Source organism: Electrona antarctica (genome assembly GCF_951216825.1).
Source record: "Electrona antarctica genome assembly, chromosome: 2".
Lineage (NCBI taxonomy): Eukaryota > Metazoa > Chordata > Actinopteri > Myctophiformes > Myctophidae > Electrona > Electrona antarctica.
The window spans coordinates 62,507,972-62,523,867 of record NC_136807.1 but is presented as its reverse complement, the minus strand read 5'-3'; the positions used below and the strand labels follow the sequence as shown (position 1 = coordinate 62,523,867).

Sequence of the window (15,896 nt, the reverse complement as noted above, 5' to 3'; positions counted from 1 at the left end):
GCTCGCATTCATAACACAGCAAACCTTTAACCTTGGTCGTGGGCTACAGTGAGATCCTACTCGCCGCCACCCACACGGCCAGTCGGCTGATATACCACTAGGCTCCCCTTGGTGTCCGGATAGCAGCAGTGCAGCACTCACCACAGTGGGGGAAAAGAACAACAAGCATAAAATTAGTATAAAGAAAACCCAGCTCAAAGTAACAGAACAGAAATGGCTCGAACAAAAACAATAAACTTAAACTAAACTAAACAAATCATAACAGTCATGGTGCGCACACACGCACACACACACACTTTGTTTATTTTCACATAGCATCCACCCCTAGTGTTTACATCATAACATGCTTTCTTTTTAACCTACCAGGCTCATATTTCTTTGATGTCTCCTGGTATTTACGCCAAACTTCTGCCCTGGTGGTACTAGAGGAGAGGACTTCTCCAGAAAAGTTTTTCTGGTTTGCTTGGCGCCCTGGCAAAACCACAGCATACTCTGCAGCATAACCTGATTGATTGAAGTATTTATTAACAGATTGGAAAATTACAGTACATTTCAAGCGCAACTCAATACAAAGACTGTTATTGTGGACGACACCATAAAGCATTACACTTGTTTACAATACCTCTTATGAAGGATATGACCCGCTGAATGTCATTTGGCTGCAGATAGCGCTTCTGTCGAGGTTTCTTCACAGAGCGTGGCACAAATCCATAGTCTCTGAACTGCTTGTGGATAGCAATGAGTGTTTTCTCTGCCAAGCTAGAATGAAAACATTTAACATTTAAAATGTATGTGGTCATCATGCATGTATGATGAATGTATGCAGTCTAATGTATAATGTAATGTATGTAGAATCAGAATATAATTGTAATTAATATACAATGAAATATCATATAGGCTACATGAAATTAGCTATAGCAAATCTACAAGCTTACCAATGCATAAACATGTACGTTGTCCTGCAGATTTTTATGTCATTGACGATGTATTCTGTCCATGGAGCCTTCCGTTTGGTTGGCGTTTTTTTGTTGTTACTAGTCATCTCTGTTGTTCTTATGTGAGTATCATAATGTCCCATAATCAGCATGTCTCTCATGTCTGCCGCCAACATGGATATCTGCTGACGTCTGTCATATACATCTAATGGATCCAACTTTAGCATACACGACTGTGCGGAATCGTTCTCTTTATCTGCCCGGCGCTTTGTGCATCTACACATGAAGTTTCGGATTTTATTGAGTTCATTGTCTCTAATAGGATGGACAACCTCGTTGGCTAATGTCTCCTCGTGGATATTTTCCTCCACTGTGACAATGTTACAGTCTGTGTCATCATTTTAAAATACACGAACATCGTCGATATCACCTGGCAAACTGGATTCTTCGTCCGAGTCATCTTCCTCTGTCAGACTTCCAACATCACCGTCATCCATATCTAAAAACTCCTCGAGCTCCTTGTCCAATTCTAGTTGATGGCTTGGTCTCAAACCTTCTGCCCTCAACATGTTAAGTAGAGTACAAATTATTTTAGCGATAAAAATCGCGTCTAGCAGCAGGGTCCATCGTGTTCTTTTCGTTTTCTGCTTCCATGTTCATTAAACGCCACACACACAGGCAGCTGTTTCTGTCGCTGAAATAAGGAACAATAAGGAAGTAAAACACAGCCAGAGCCAATCACAGGCGCCTGCGTCATACGGAATTAGCCAATCTCAGGCCGTCACTCAACATTTCACAAAAACAAAGAAGAAGAAATGCGGAAGTGTTTCAACATTTCCCCTTATACCAACGAAGAAGAAACGTAATGTTTTGTATTAATTAAACTGATATAACAACATAACGTGGCAAATAATTGTTTATTTGGAATGTACTTTGGCTGGTATTTAAGGTAAATATAACGCGACTCACTTTTATAAGTAATTTACCGCGGACATGCCGCATTTACCGCAATACATTGGCTTTAGTAATGCAGTTAGCTTATAATATTAGCACATTTAAGCTAACGGCTGGAGGACTACGGATAATCCGGTCAATAAAATCATTACACTTAAACATTAATACAATTATGTCATGTTTACATGCCGAGTTAAGCTCTGACATTTATTTCAGACCTGCGCTAACATTACATGAATAATAATATAGCTTCAGATCATTTTAGACAGAAAAATAAAAAAGGAAAAATAAAATAGTTTTTCAGCTGTCCTGAACAGTTGCCACCCCCGCGATGGCAGTCTCTATATCGCGTGGGGTCACATTTGTCAACAGATGCCTAAGGCGCATTCTGAACATCAGGTGGCCCGATAAAATATCAAATGCCAGCCTGTTGGAGAAAACCAACCAAAACTCCATCAGCCAGGATGTGAAGAAGAGAAAGTGGGGGTGGATTGGACACACCCTCCGAAAACCTACTGACAACATCACTAGGCAAGGACTGGACTGGAACCCACAGGGCAAAAGAAAAGTGGGGAGGCCAGTGGAGAGTGAGGCAAAGACGACCGGATTATCGTGGGCCCAGCTGAAGATAACTGTTCAAAACAGAGTCCGATGGCGGGTGTGATTGCGGCCCTATGCTCCACCTAGGAGCCTACAGGAATAAGTCAAGTAAGTCAACTTGGTGACACGTTTTTGATTTTTGGCATGGTTGCTAGGTATCGGCATAAGGTTTTCAAAAACATCGCAAACGAGCAATCTACTGTGGATTGTTTGATTTCTTTGAGTGTCATATTTTTGATGTTCCAGTCAAGATATTTTTAAGGGCCAGAGGGAGGAGGATCAAATGTGGTTCCTTCATATAGCTATAAGTTTGTGGCACGCGGTTGGTTCGTGTGCCATAGGGAGGAATGATGTATATTATGGAACCACAATTTATTAATTAATATAGCATAAATAACTGTTTTAAACGAAAGTATAACATTCTAGTCCACTTGCCAGAATGTGAACCCGGACATGTTGAGTACACCAACGTTTTATGTTAGAAATGTTTAGTATGGGTCTTGCATATGTTGAGCAATTTTCATAATTGGCATAATTAGCTTTAATGACTACACACATACATGGACAATATTTAAGCCGATAGTCCCAGACCATAGGCGTATTTTCGCGCTCAAGAGTCTAAAAAGCACCAAATTTGGCCCAGATGTAGCTCAGGGTATGCTCTACTGATTTAGCTAGGGTGCCCGAGCTGGCAACCTTCGGGTTTGCCATAGTGGCCAAATCCAATATGGCTGCCACCTAAAACGGTTTTGTCTGTAACATTTGAACAAGATGAGCTACAAATGCAAACTTTTTTTGTGTTCAGAAAACTTTTCATGTTTTCTGAACATTACAAACATGTTGAAATGCTTATCATTACGATTGGGTGTGTCTGGAACCCTAATTTGCATATTTCCAAGATGGTGGCTATTGGTCTACTTGCCAGCCCATAGAGCCCCATTGTAAACCCGGACATGTTGAATGTTGAGTACACCAACGTTTTAAGTTGAAATATGGTGAAGACAAGCTTGTGGTTATGTTTGGTGGACTACATATTGAGATGTCGGCACTGAAGATGTTGGGGAACTGGTTACAAGGAAGTGGTTGGGTTGAAGCACTAGTGCAAGCTGACATCTCATATCCAGGGAAAGCTGACTCCTTCCTCAAAGCAGCCCATGTAACTCGCACCAGGAGAGCCCATCAAATTACAGCAGTGGCTCTGAATGTTCTGCAGCACCGCGGGCTTATGACAACTATTGTCAAACACAAACAGATCAAGTTCCTCTAGCGTTTGAAGCTTGGTGCAGCCAGAGAGCAGAAAACATTCCGCATTTTCAGTACTGGTCTATTGTTCTTGAGCTAGAGCTGCTCGTGCTAGTATTTGTGCGGTCATTGCGAGAGGGATCTTTCTCCATGTACCTTGAACAGAACTAGTCAAATGGTTTCATGCAATGGATCATACCCATTATGCAAGATGGATTCCAGTTCACCTGAGAGACATGGCTGAACTACCAAGGACACACCCGGACAGAGCTCAAGCGTTCAGGGTAGGCAAGTTCACTGTCCAGAAGACCAAACATGTGTTTTCCTCCATGGCCATTGGCCAGGCCCATGAGAAGACGAATGCTTGCGTCAAAGGAGATGGTGGTGCTGTGGGCCTCACTGACAAACCATCTTCACTATTACGATGGATGGTAGCAGGACCAGAAGTTGCGCGATCGATCTAGGAGTTTGAGATTTGTTCCAATAAATCAGATAACACACGTCACCATGACCAAACGACAAGTGTCCATGTCTCATTAATCAAAGATGTACGCTCTTTGGTTTAGAAATCCATTTAAGGAGGAAAGCGATGACCTGATTGTTCTCCGCTCAAAGGAACTTGCTGGACCTTCAGCTGTTGAGGCAGTTAGAAAGGTGAAGCAGACAGGAGAGCACAAATTTGAACTTTTCACTAGAGAATGCCTTGTTGAGAGAACAAGTTGACGACACCATACCAAGAAATAAGCTGCTGGTGTTCGGTACTTCAACTGTGGGGAGAGTATCAAAACCAAAACAGAAATTGGTCTCTCTCAAACAGGACATGGAGCTCTTTTCAAGATTATTCTTGACACGAGTTATTTCGACACGAGAACCAATCGTGTCTGATGGGGGAGGTCTCCGACTGGGACTGAAGAGTGATCTGCTTCCCTGCCTGGAACAAGTTCACAGTGCATACTCTGACAGTCCAACGGTTACCTGTACCATTGTAGATGGGGCAGCCATTGTCCAGATGCTGAAACCCAGTTCAGTAAAAAACCTGCAAAGACTATGCCCATGTGATCTTCATTCCGTATCTGACCAGAACATTTGAAAGTGTGTCCAGGCTTGATCTGGTGTGGGATCGCTACTTATCTGAGTCTCTGGAAACTGCTACAAGAGCAAAGCATGGGACTGGGATTCCCATGGGAGACGTGTGGTAGGTGATGCAGCCATTCCCAGGAACTGGCAAAACTTTCTTAAAGTTGACAGCAATAAGGCTGAGTGGTTTACCTTTCTCTCCAATGCTCTACTCAGATCAGTGCCGGAGGATAAACAGCTTGTTGTCACTGGTGACATGGAAGTGTGACGGGGGTCAAGTGTGCTTTTCTTTCTTTTTTTTGTGTTGCATAATGGCATATTATTATTTACCTGTTGATCAGTAATATTGTTTTCCCTTGTGTCATTTATATTACTGTCCTAATTTACTGTTGTGTTAATGCAATGTTCTCCTTTTGTATTACTGTCTGAGTGTTTAGTAATGTTGTGTTCTTGAACGTCTCCCTTGATTGCCTGATGAGCGCCAGCCACGCGCATGACTTTGGGCCGGCCTTGGGGTTCAAATAAAGACACCCTCAGTTGGGAAGGGAGAGCCAAGGAAGCGGGTCTGGAAGGCAGCAGCTCTGTCCGTGCGGCGACAGGGCTGAGGAGGTGGGGTACTGGACAGAGGAGAGGACAATTCCCACGCCGGGCCAGGATAGCTCGTGTGGCCGTCTGTGAGAGGCAACTATGCAAGGGATGAAGGAGAATAAGCAGATGAGATGATCACTCAGGTTGACCGGGGAACCTGTGTTTGAGATGCTGAAAGAGGGGAAGCCTGACTGACTCAGCAGAGGGGCCAAGTTGCGACTAGCCCCTCTTTTCAGATAAGTACCCCCTCTGTGGCCTTGATGTTGACAAGTTATGACGACGTTTGCCTTTTGGCTGCTATCATTTGTTGGAGTTAAGATATTGTGAGCGGATGTACTGTCGGCCTGTCCTTGTGTGTTCGCAGTATCAACAAGAAGAATAGGAGGTTCTGAAGACTTCTCTCCTCTGACACTGTCTGCACTTTCCCATATGGACTGACCCCTCCTTTGCCAATTTGCACATTTTGATAGTAACATATTTTAATAGTTGATTGTTTTGTTTATTTAGTTAATTATTAGGATTAGGGTTTAGTATTCATTTTCTATTGTATTTTAAGCAGGTGTCTTAGGAACCCATGTTATTAGGAATACATTATAATAAATGTGTATACTTACCTTTGAGAGCTGGTTTCCGTGTCAGACTTCTTCCTGGTTTCTTTATGATGTATTGCCCTTTTACCTGGTTAAAACATGAACCTGAGTGTCCTTTTAAATTTAAGAATATTATTGAGGACTTGCACCTCCCCCAAAGCAAGTGGCGTAGTGGGCTATACAAGACATTATTGGGTCTCACAGTATACATGCACACGCACTTTAAACAGTGCACTTTAAATATATATTACTGTGTTGCTCATGATGTTGTTTTTATATTGATCGTTTCTTGTGACTTAATCGGCCACCGGTCACAGAAGTCCTTAGCACACCACCACTCCCAGATAGAGTTCTCAATCTCTGCCCGAACCCGGCCCGGCCCGACCCGGCCCGACATTTTCGGGTAGGGCCGGGCCCAAAATGCACGATAATTAGTCGGGCCGGGCCGAGCCTCGGGCTCTGTGATTTTCCGTGATTATTATTATTTTTTTTAATATAATTTTATTATAACAAAAATAACAATGCTGTTGTTTGTGTAATGTAGCCTATTTATTTGATATGAAGAGGGCTGAGCTGGTGAATGTTGGCGATTAACTTTTACAGTTTAGGCGATATACTATGTGACTGAAGGAGGAGGAGGCGATGATCAGCAGCAGCGCAGCGCACCAAAGTGACAGAATAGAACGGTGGTTGTTGAACTTGCTACCGCTGGCTGGCCTCTGGTCTGCCAACCAAATCAGCTGCTTACTGCTCAGCATCAACTATATAACTTAAGTTAACTTGCCATATGCTTAAATGTTTTATAAGACCATCGATTCATCCGCAATAGCTCGTTTTGGAAACGTCGGGGCTTAACGAGACACTGCTGTCTCGTTGAACCCAGCTGGGTGAATAAGCTAAATTAGGCTACCTAATCAACGTCACCACGGTAAATGCTCCATATAACTATGAAAGCGCCTGCATACACGTAATATAGTTACATGATGACCAAGCAATGTTACAGTCACACTGTAGGCTACAGCTATTTGGTTTACAAATCGTATCGCAGCGCGCTGTACAGCTATTTAATTTCCCCACCGCAGCGCAGCGCGCCTCGTTGTGTGCACTGCCCACTGCCCAAAATAAAAGATCTGCAAGCTGTCGACAGACTCGACACGCCATCGAGCGGCATGTTGATGGTTTGTATGTCTGTTCTTTTGGTTAGGCAACGCACATTACGCGTGGTATGTGGGTTTGAGAGGCAATGATTATGTAAACGATGTAACCTAGTAGATTATAGCCAAGTTGACAATTGTCATAATATTGTATAGCTCTGTTCGGGACTGTTGCACAACGGTGAATGATGAAAAAGTTGCACTTTGTTAACGGGACAGTAGCCTATTGGACATAATTAACTGCGTCACTTCAGAGGATCGCTGCTACTTTGATTCAGAAGATGTTTACTCACCCCTGGAAATTGCTGGAAACCATTAGAATGTTGGAAATGGAACATTATCACTACAGCCAATTAACGTGAGTTACATAAATCCTTTATTTCAGCGACTAGAGACTATTAGTGCGTTCTCTGACACGGTCGTCTCAATAATCCACGGCGCCGCGGCCATATAGTGGCATTTTTATTTTTCTCTCTTTTTTTTCACTCGGGCTTTTTCGGGTTTTCGGGCCTGACATTATGGTAATTGTTAGGGTCGGGCCGGGCCTCGGGCCGACCCAGTTAGGGTAGGGTAGGGCCGGGCCTTAATTTTCAGGCCCGATGAGAACTCTACTCCCAGATAGGTCTTCCATTGCTCCTTGTGCGCATGAGGAAGCTGATAGTCGCATGCTATTACATGTAGCCCATGCAGCAAGAAATGACCATCATAAAATTATGATTCAAACAGTTGATACTGTTGTTGTGGTGCTAGCTGCTAGCTGTGGCAGTGGCTCAGACTCTACAGCCAGAAGAGGAGCTTTGGTTGGCTTTCGGAACTGGAAAGAATTTCCGATACTTAGCTGCCCATGAAATTGCAGCAGGGCTAGGGCACGTGCACTACCAGTGTTCCATGCATTGACGGGTTGTGTCACTGTGTCGAGTTGCTGGCCACGGGAAAAATACTGTATGGGTTGTATGGGCTGTGTTTCCAGAGCTTACACATGCCAGTAATGCAAGTAATGACACTCTCCTACGTATTGCGTGTGTAGCTGTATATCCACATATGGGCATATGGATGGTTGGACGTCCCAATCGGACGGTTCTCGAGATATGTGAACTACAGACACACAGACAAAAGGATGTAGCAGGGGTCACTGCATTCATTCTCAGCTAAGGGGCCCTTGGCCTGAAAGAAAGTTGAAGACTCCTGATTTAGACATCCTCAAATCCCATATATGGAGAACCAAACAACATAAATAAATGCAGGACGACTGCTGGAAATATGGCGTCCACCATGCTGAAGGTTGCAGTTTCAGGGCTTTCCAGGTGCACTCGCCACACACTCCTGAGAAGACATTCAACCACAGCATCCCTCCTGCACGGCGTTCCTGGTCCACTATGGAAGGTCGGGAGGCTGAACCACGTTGCCATTGCTGTCCCAGACATAGAAAAGGCCACCGCTCTCTACCGGGATGTCCTGGGGGCAACAGTTAGTGACAAGGTGCCCCTGCCAGAGCATGGAGTCTACACAGTGTTTGTGGAGCTGGGTTATACCAAACTAGAACTTCTTCACCCCCTGGGAGAGAAGAGTCCAATTGCTGGTTTCCTACAGAAGAATAAGGCGGGAGGGATGCACCACATTTGTATTGAGGTTGATGACATCAATGCTGCAATAATTGACCTGAAGGCTAGGAACATCAGAATGCTGTCACCAGAACCCCGAATAGGTGCTCATGGGAAACCAGTCATGTTTCTCCACCCAAAAGACTGTGATGGTGTACTTGTTGAGCTTGAAGAGGCCTAAGCTCTGCTTTGTCTGATCAACTCTGTGGTGTTACTGAGTCATTAAGTCATATCACATCACCATTCCTCCTCCTCCAGTACAGTAACTCATTTAAATTGAGTTTGTAATTGGCTTATCTTTGCACTTCAGAGATAGGGCTTGGACAAAGTCTGTTCATACTACGGCCACTGTTATTTATTTATTTAAAAAATAAATAAATAAATGCAGGACGTCCAATTCAGGACGTTGCATGAAATGCAATGGCACCAACTGCGCAAATTGGCAATGTATGGCCAGCATGGTTAGTGTCTGTCATCAGATTAGAGCTGCTATATAATGTCAGGAAATTACCATAGCCTCATAATTCATCAGGGAAGAGGCACTGAGGTATGTTATCTTGAGAGTTTCACGAGACTTCCGAAAGAGACGACACGGGTGAACGACACGGGTGAGAAAGAAGTCGGAGAGACAGAGAGACAAGGGCACAGTCATAAAGAGGCCAAGATACTCAAAGAGAGAGACAGAGAGAGACAGAGAGGGACACAAGATACTCAAAAGAGAGCCAGAGAAGGACAAAGAGACAAAAAGTGAGGGAAGAGAAAGAAAGCGACAAAGACAGAGACCTTAGCCATTCCAAATCAGGATGACTAAAAGTGATATCGTATTGAGAGACAGACACTGTAAAAGAGAGACATAGACTGAGAGAAGGGCAGAGAGACAGAAAGTTAGTGCAGATAGGGAGGGACATAAGGAGAAAGGTCGCCAGCAAGCCCCGGCAGTGATGGCAGCCATGTTATCACGGTCGCGATGTGTTTATCGTACGCTCTGCCCCTCTCTATCAGTGGCACGTCAAGTAAATAATGTGCTTGTTCGACGGAGTGCATCAGGTCTCAATGCTTTCAACTAGGCCATTCACAGGAATGCAAAGTTACGTCCATCTCTGTCATCGGCTAATGTCTTCCACAGCAGATATTTCAAAACATCACCTGTTCACAGGGATGAAGTAGTCACTGTCTATACCCCAGCGTTTCCAGAGTCCATCACAGAGGGTGATGTACAAAGCTGGGAGAAAGCTGTGGGTGATTTGGTGGCTGAAGATGAAGTGGTGTGTGAAATTGAAACTGACAAGACAATCATACAGGTACCGTCTCCTGCGGCTGGTGTCATAGAGGAACACCTAGTGGCTGTTGGAGGGCGGGTAGAAAGAGGAACGGCCCTCTTCAAACTCCGGAAAGGAGCGGGGAGGTGCCACGCCTGCCCGTGCCCCAGCTGCTGAAACCCCAGCAGCAGCACCTCCTGCTTCTGCCCCTGCTGCCATGCCATCAGTGCCCCCAGTGCCAGCTGCACAAGTCCAACCTGTTTCTGCTGTCAAGCCCACTGCTGCTGCTGCTGCACCACCACCACCTCCAGCAGTGGGAGCCAGGACAGAGAGCAGGGTGAAGATGAACCGTATGAGGCTGAGAATCGCCCAGAGGCTCAAGCAGGCTCAGAACACTTGTGCCATGCTCACAACCTTCAACGAGGTCGACATGAGCAACATTCAGCAAATGAGGAAGGTCCACAAGGATGCCTTCCTGAAGAAACACGACGTCAAGCTGGGCTTCATGTCAACCTTTGTGAAGGCTGCAGCGCATGCTCTGACTGACCAGCCAGTTGTTAATGGCGTTATTGATGACGCAACCAACGAGATTGTGTACAGGGATTACATAGACATTAGTGTGGCCGTGGCAACTCCAAAGGGTCTCGTCGTACCAGTGATCCGCAATGTCGAGACCATGAACTTTGCTGACATTGAGAAGACCATTAATGAGCTCGGAGAAAAGGCTCGCAGAAACGAGCTGGCCGTGGAGGACATGGACGGTGGCACATTCACCATCAGCAACGGTGGAGTGTTTGGGTCCATGTTCGGTACTCCCATCATCAACCCGCCACAGTCTGCCATCCTGGGCACGCATGGCATCTTTGACCGGCCTGTGGCCATCAACGGCAAGGTTGAAATCCGGCCAATGATGTACGTCGCATTGACATACGACCACAGGCTCGTCGACGGCAGAGAAGCGGTTACTTTCCTGCGCAAGATCAAAGCCGTGGTAGAAGACCCGCGGATGTTGCTTCTAGACATGTGATATCCCTGTCACTAAAAAATGTTCTGCTAAAACAAAGCCTACATGCGTGAAAACCCCACCAACGTTTGGCCGAGGAATATGCTGTGTATTTATCCATCTATGATGCTTGCTTTAATTTCGACATTGGACTTGATAGTTTATACACAAGCCGTTCATTTACTTTCACTTTAATCACAATGAAAACGATTGTCTTGTAATAACTAAGATACAAAGGGGCAGGTCACACTTTAAACTCTTTTTATCCTCTGCATTCCAATGACGTTCCAGAATCTTTAAATGCCATACTTGGGGGAGAACGGGGCAAGATGAGCCACTTTTCACTTTGTGTTGTCCTCTAAGCAAGGCAAAATGAGATGGCAAAACATTCTAAAGATCTGCCCTTATTGCAGGATGTCTTCTATCATTTGAAATAATGAGTAAGCTGACAAAGAGCCACGGAAATATGACATATTAAAATAAGGTGCAAGTTGACCCACATCATATTTTGAATGTTTCAGGTTTAAACTTGAACGGACAATGTATTCACTTATCAAAAAACATAGTACATAGTACTTTTCCCTTTTGCAAATACTCGTATTTGTTTATTTATTATTTAAACAATATAAAGCCAACAAAAAACGTGTTATTCAGAACCTTTTAGTATGCAATTGTTAATGCACACTATTGCAAACTTCTCTTAAAGACGTAGTGAAATGGCCTTTTCGGTCATCCACCCCTTTTCCCCTCACTGTATATGTTTTTCCCCTTGTTTACCTCCTTTAAGATGATTTGGCTATAGTAGTGTATATTTGTACGTCTCTAAATGATATGATGAATTGAAAACGGTGGACCCTCTTGTAAACAAGTGCAATGCTTTATGGTGTCATCCACTCAACAGTTTTTGTATTGAGTTGTGCTTGAAATGTACTGTAATTCTGCAAACTGTTAAATACTTAAATCAATCAATCAATCAATCAGTCAGGCTAATCACGGCGCATCCTTATTCAAATGCAAAGGAGATTCAACACTCGCTGCTCCGTGTATCAACGCCATAACAACCTCTGATCTCCGATCTACGAAAAAAGGTTTTACCCAACGACATTTTTCTTGGTAGTTTATTTGGAGCTCCTTATCCCTAAACTACTTTGCCTTTGTTTTACTATTTTGATTTTGTTTTTGAATAGTTAAAATAGCCAACCTACATCGACACCTTGTGAGCTTGTAGATTGGCTATTTTAACTATTCAAAAATGTTTTTTTTCAAAATAGTATAAAAGGTAAAGTAGTCTAGGGATAAGGGGTTTAACATGGATGAAAATGTATATGCATTACAATATGATGAAAAAAAGTATTTATTCTCAAATGTAAATAGGCTACACATATATCAACCTTATTGTCTCCACCAGGCCGAAGGCATGGGGAGAGAGTATGTTTTGCACTCCGTCCGTGTGTGTGTCCTTCCTTCCTTCCTTCCTTCCTTCCTTCCTTCCGTCCGTCCGTTATCAGCTAATCTCCGGCACCGTTGGCCCGATCCATGCCAAACTTTGCACACACACTCCCTGGATGCCAACAACGAACCTCTGCCCCAAATATTCTTCAATGGCATGTTATAGCGCCACCATGAGGCCGATTTAGGCAAAACACATTTCTGTACATTACTCGTACACATTTTATCCATACATCACACAATTCGGTATACACTATCTTCATAGTCATGTGATCAACACGGATCTGCACCATTTCCCATCTTCCATCCTGATTGGCTAAGATTGGCTTCCAAAGCTCACATGATTGGTCCGTTTCGAACAAAATGTCGCAAATCACAAACACAGTGTGCAATTTCCGTGAAATTATACACGCACATTTCCACTAGGCCGAGGACGACATGCCACTCATTCTTTTCCAAATCAACCTCATGGTGGCGCTATAACAGGCCAATTCCTGTTTTTAGCTATAACTGCATCGATCTGTATACAACTTATGTATGCGCACTCCCTAGAGGCCATGGAAAAACATTGTCTCTGCATCCCTCCACATCTACCGGTTATAGCGCCACCATGAGGCCGATTTCTGCAAAACACATTGCTTATGTTAGTCGCACAGATTTCATCCAAATCTCACGCAAATCGGTACACATGATCTCTGTAGTCATGTGAACAAGACAGTCTGTTGGATTTCTCAGATTCTACACTGATTGGCTAACATTGCCTTCCAAAGTTTGTTCAGTGGCCCGTTTTGTTCAAAATGCTGCACATGTCCTGCTCATCCAGACTTCTATCCTCAGAGATGCTATGAGTGATCTGGCTCTGCATTTCCTCAACAAAAGAACATTGTTGCAAAAAACAAACAAACAAACAAACATGTTTATATTACTCCTAAACATTTTGCCAAACATCTCACACAGTCCTATCCTCCTGGTGGAGACCTGTGCCCGGAAGGGCACTTTTTCTAGTATTGACACTGTACTGGAGGTCCGTGGTCACTATGATTGGATTGTGCTAGAGACGTCTGATTCTTATAACCGTTAAGGGTGCTACACCTGAACTTGTGTGCTACACCTGAATAGTGATGAGATGTGGTTGTGAATTAATTCAACTTAAAGCATGCTCATTAAAGGCCTGATGTTTCATGCTTTAACAAAGTGTAGGCCTACAGTAAAGCATAATAGCTCCGAGCGTAGTGAGTTTATACTCCCTGCGATGTGGGGCTCCTAATGCCTATGGTGTTCAGGGAGATTATCAGAATCAACTTTATTTGGTTCATGTTACCCACAGCTGCCAAAAATAAACATGAAATCACGTGTGAAGTGAGGGGCGCTCTTATCACCATACATCATCACATTCCGTGGTACACACAGACACATAACGCTGGGCATAGGATGGGCTAGCGCCCCTCAAAAACGACTAGAATAATACTAGCTAAATTATTCATGGGTTTATCCATTGGCATTCACTCACCAACATTATTTTCTTTGTTATAACTCAGGTTTTGTTATAACACATTATTAGTCAGAAATGAAAACAGTATGTGGTACAGAGAGACATTTGAGCTAAAAGGGCAACACAAAAAAGTCACGGGGACTTCCATTGTGGACCTGTATTTAAATCATCAACATAGCATAACTCTTATAGTGTAAGTGGTCACCGACTGCCTGCAACAATATGTTTTTCTTTTGTTTTTTTTTAATATGCAGCTAAATATGAGAAGGTGTCAGGCTTTAAGGTTTGTTCAATTCTGCTAAAATGTGGACTGTAACTGTAACCATGCTGTTGGAATCAGATGCAGCAATACTCCCCTCTGCTGGAAACTTTTGGTACACAACCTAATGTACAGGCCACAGCACCCAATCAAGAGCAATACTTTGAATGGTCCTTGCAAATAAAAACGTTTTTGAGAACCACTAGTACTAGTGAACTCAGAATGTGCCATAGTGTCGTACTAAATCAGTGTCATACCTGTTCTGGAGGAAACCTGGAGACTTGGCATAGTAAGTAAAAGGGGTAGGGTTATATACGTTTTTTTACTTCTCCCTACTCCTTTCCGAACATATAAAAAAAAAAGCCAGTGAGGCTTGTTTTTTGTTGTTGTTGTCTTTTTTGTTTGTTTAGGGAATATTATTTTATTTGTTTCTATAGGCCTATTGCACTTTGACTTTTTTGTTTAATATTTCATGTTCGGAATAAGGTTTTTCATAAATTCATTATGCCTTCATTCATTCATAGTAATTGGGTCTTATGATCAAAATGAGAACATCATAATGGTGTGTAAACAGAAAATCCAAAAGATTGTCCATGTACATACATAATGATGACCCCTGGAATACAAAGTTTAAAGGAAAGATCACACTCTTATCATCATACATCATCATATATCACATTCCGTGCTCAGCCAATCAAATCATCACAAATGTCATTCCGGCCAATCACTTTTGGCGTATTCATTTTTCTGCCCTCACTTTTTTTATCCTCAATATGTACTTTGCTCAGCAAATCAACTCATCGTCATGGGGTGATCAGCCAATCACAAGCCAATGTTTGTGTTTCCCTGGAAAGCTGGGCATAGGCCCTCAGAATACTTTGTGGTCAGACCAGTGTTGTTTTTGGCAGCAAAATTTGATTTTAGTCATTTTGAATAGTTTTAATTTAGTCTTATAGTAACATTTTAGTCACCTGTGTTAGTCTAGTCTTAGTCGACTAAATATTATAAGATTTAAGTCGACTAAATCTACAGTTGATTTAGTCGACTAAAATGTATTTTGGCGGTCTTGATGCCGTCATAATGATCTACAAGCTCGCAGCGCGTCGCGTTGTGAGCTTGTAGATCTGCTATTTTCAGCATGCAACCAAGTGTAAAATGACTGGATCTCTTGTCCCTTCCAAACATTTTAGTCTAGTTTTTTAGTCATCATAGCTTAGTCTTCATTTCGCTTCCATTTAGTTTTCGTCAGTGAAAAAAAGTAGTCGACGAACATTTTTCGTTTTAGTCGACGAAATCAACACGGTGTCAGACATGCCCAAATATGAAGTCCAGGCCAGTCTATGACACCAGTTTGATTGATGTCAGACTATTGATGACATCAGGGAAATATCCCTCTCTCCATATATGGGAATTTATTGTTTAGCACCAGTCTGTCGGTCTGTATCGCTTCATGCCCATATTTGGAGATCTCTGTAAGTGTCTCTGTCTGCCTGTGTCCCTTTATACTCATGTGGAGTTCCCTGATAATCAGCACACACCCATATATGGGCAAATTGGCGTTTACAAGATATTCTGTGGGTCTTGAAAGATTGGTAAAAAAAGAGAAAAAGAATCAGTGAAGTGAGGGGAGCTCTTATCATCATACATCATCACATTCCGTGCTCAGCTATTCAAATCATCGAATTCCGTGATA

The 15,896-nt window shown here is 43.2% G+C and overlaps 3 protein-coding genes across 3 annotated transcripts in view; all 3 read left to right on the top strand.

The window, feature by feature from the left end:
* The window catches only part of LOC306943933 (elongation factor Ts, mitochondrial-like), a gene marked incomplete at both ends in the record, with an annotated part of 292,477 nt that overhangs the window by 132,403 nt on the left and 144,178 nt on the right, over positions 1–15,896 (top strand). The window lies entirely within an intron of this gene.
* On the top strand, positions 8,401–9,084 carry LOC306941417 (methylmalonyl-CoA epimerase, mitochondrial-like; the record flags this gene model as incomplete). Its single annotated transcript, XM_079526871.1, has 1 exon — positions 8,401–9,084. The coding sequence occupies one exon, from the start codon at positions 8,401–8,403 to the stop codon at positions 8,920–8,922; it is 522 nt and encodes a 173-aa protein (XP_079382997.1). The 3' UTR covers positions 8,923–9,084.
* Positions 9,709–11,027, top strand: LOC306943969 (dihydrolipoyllysine-residue succinyltransferase component of 2-oxoglutarate dehydrogenase complex, mitochondrial-like; the record flags this gene model as incomplete). Its single annotated transcript, XM_079530552.1, is given in 3 exon segments — positions 9,709–9,719; positions 9,898–10,132; positions 10,134–11,027. Coding segments are annotated over 3 exon segments (1,140 nt in total).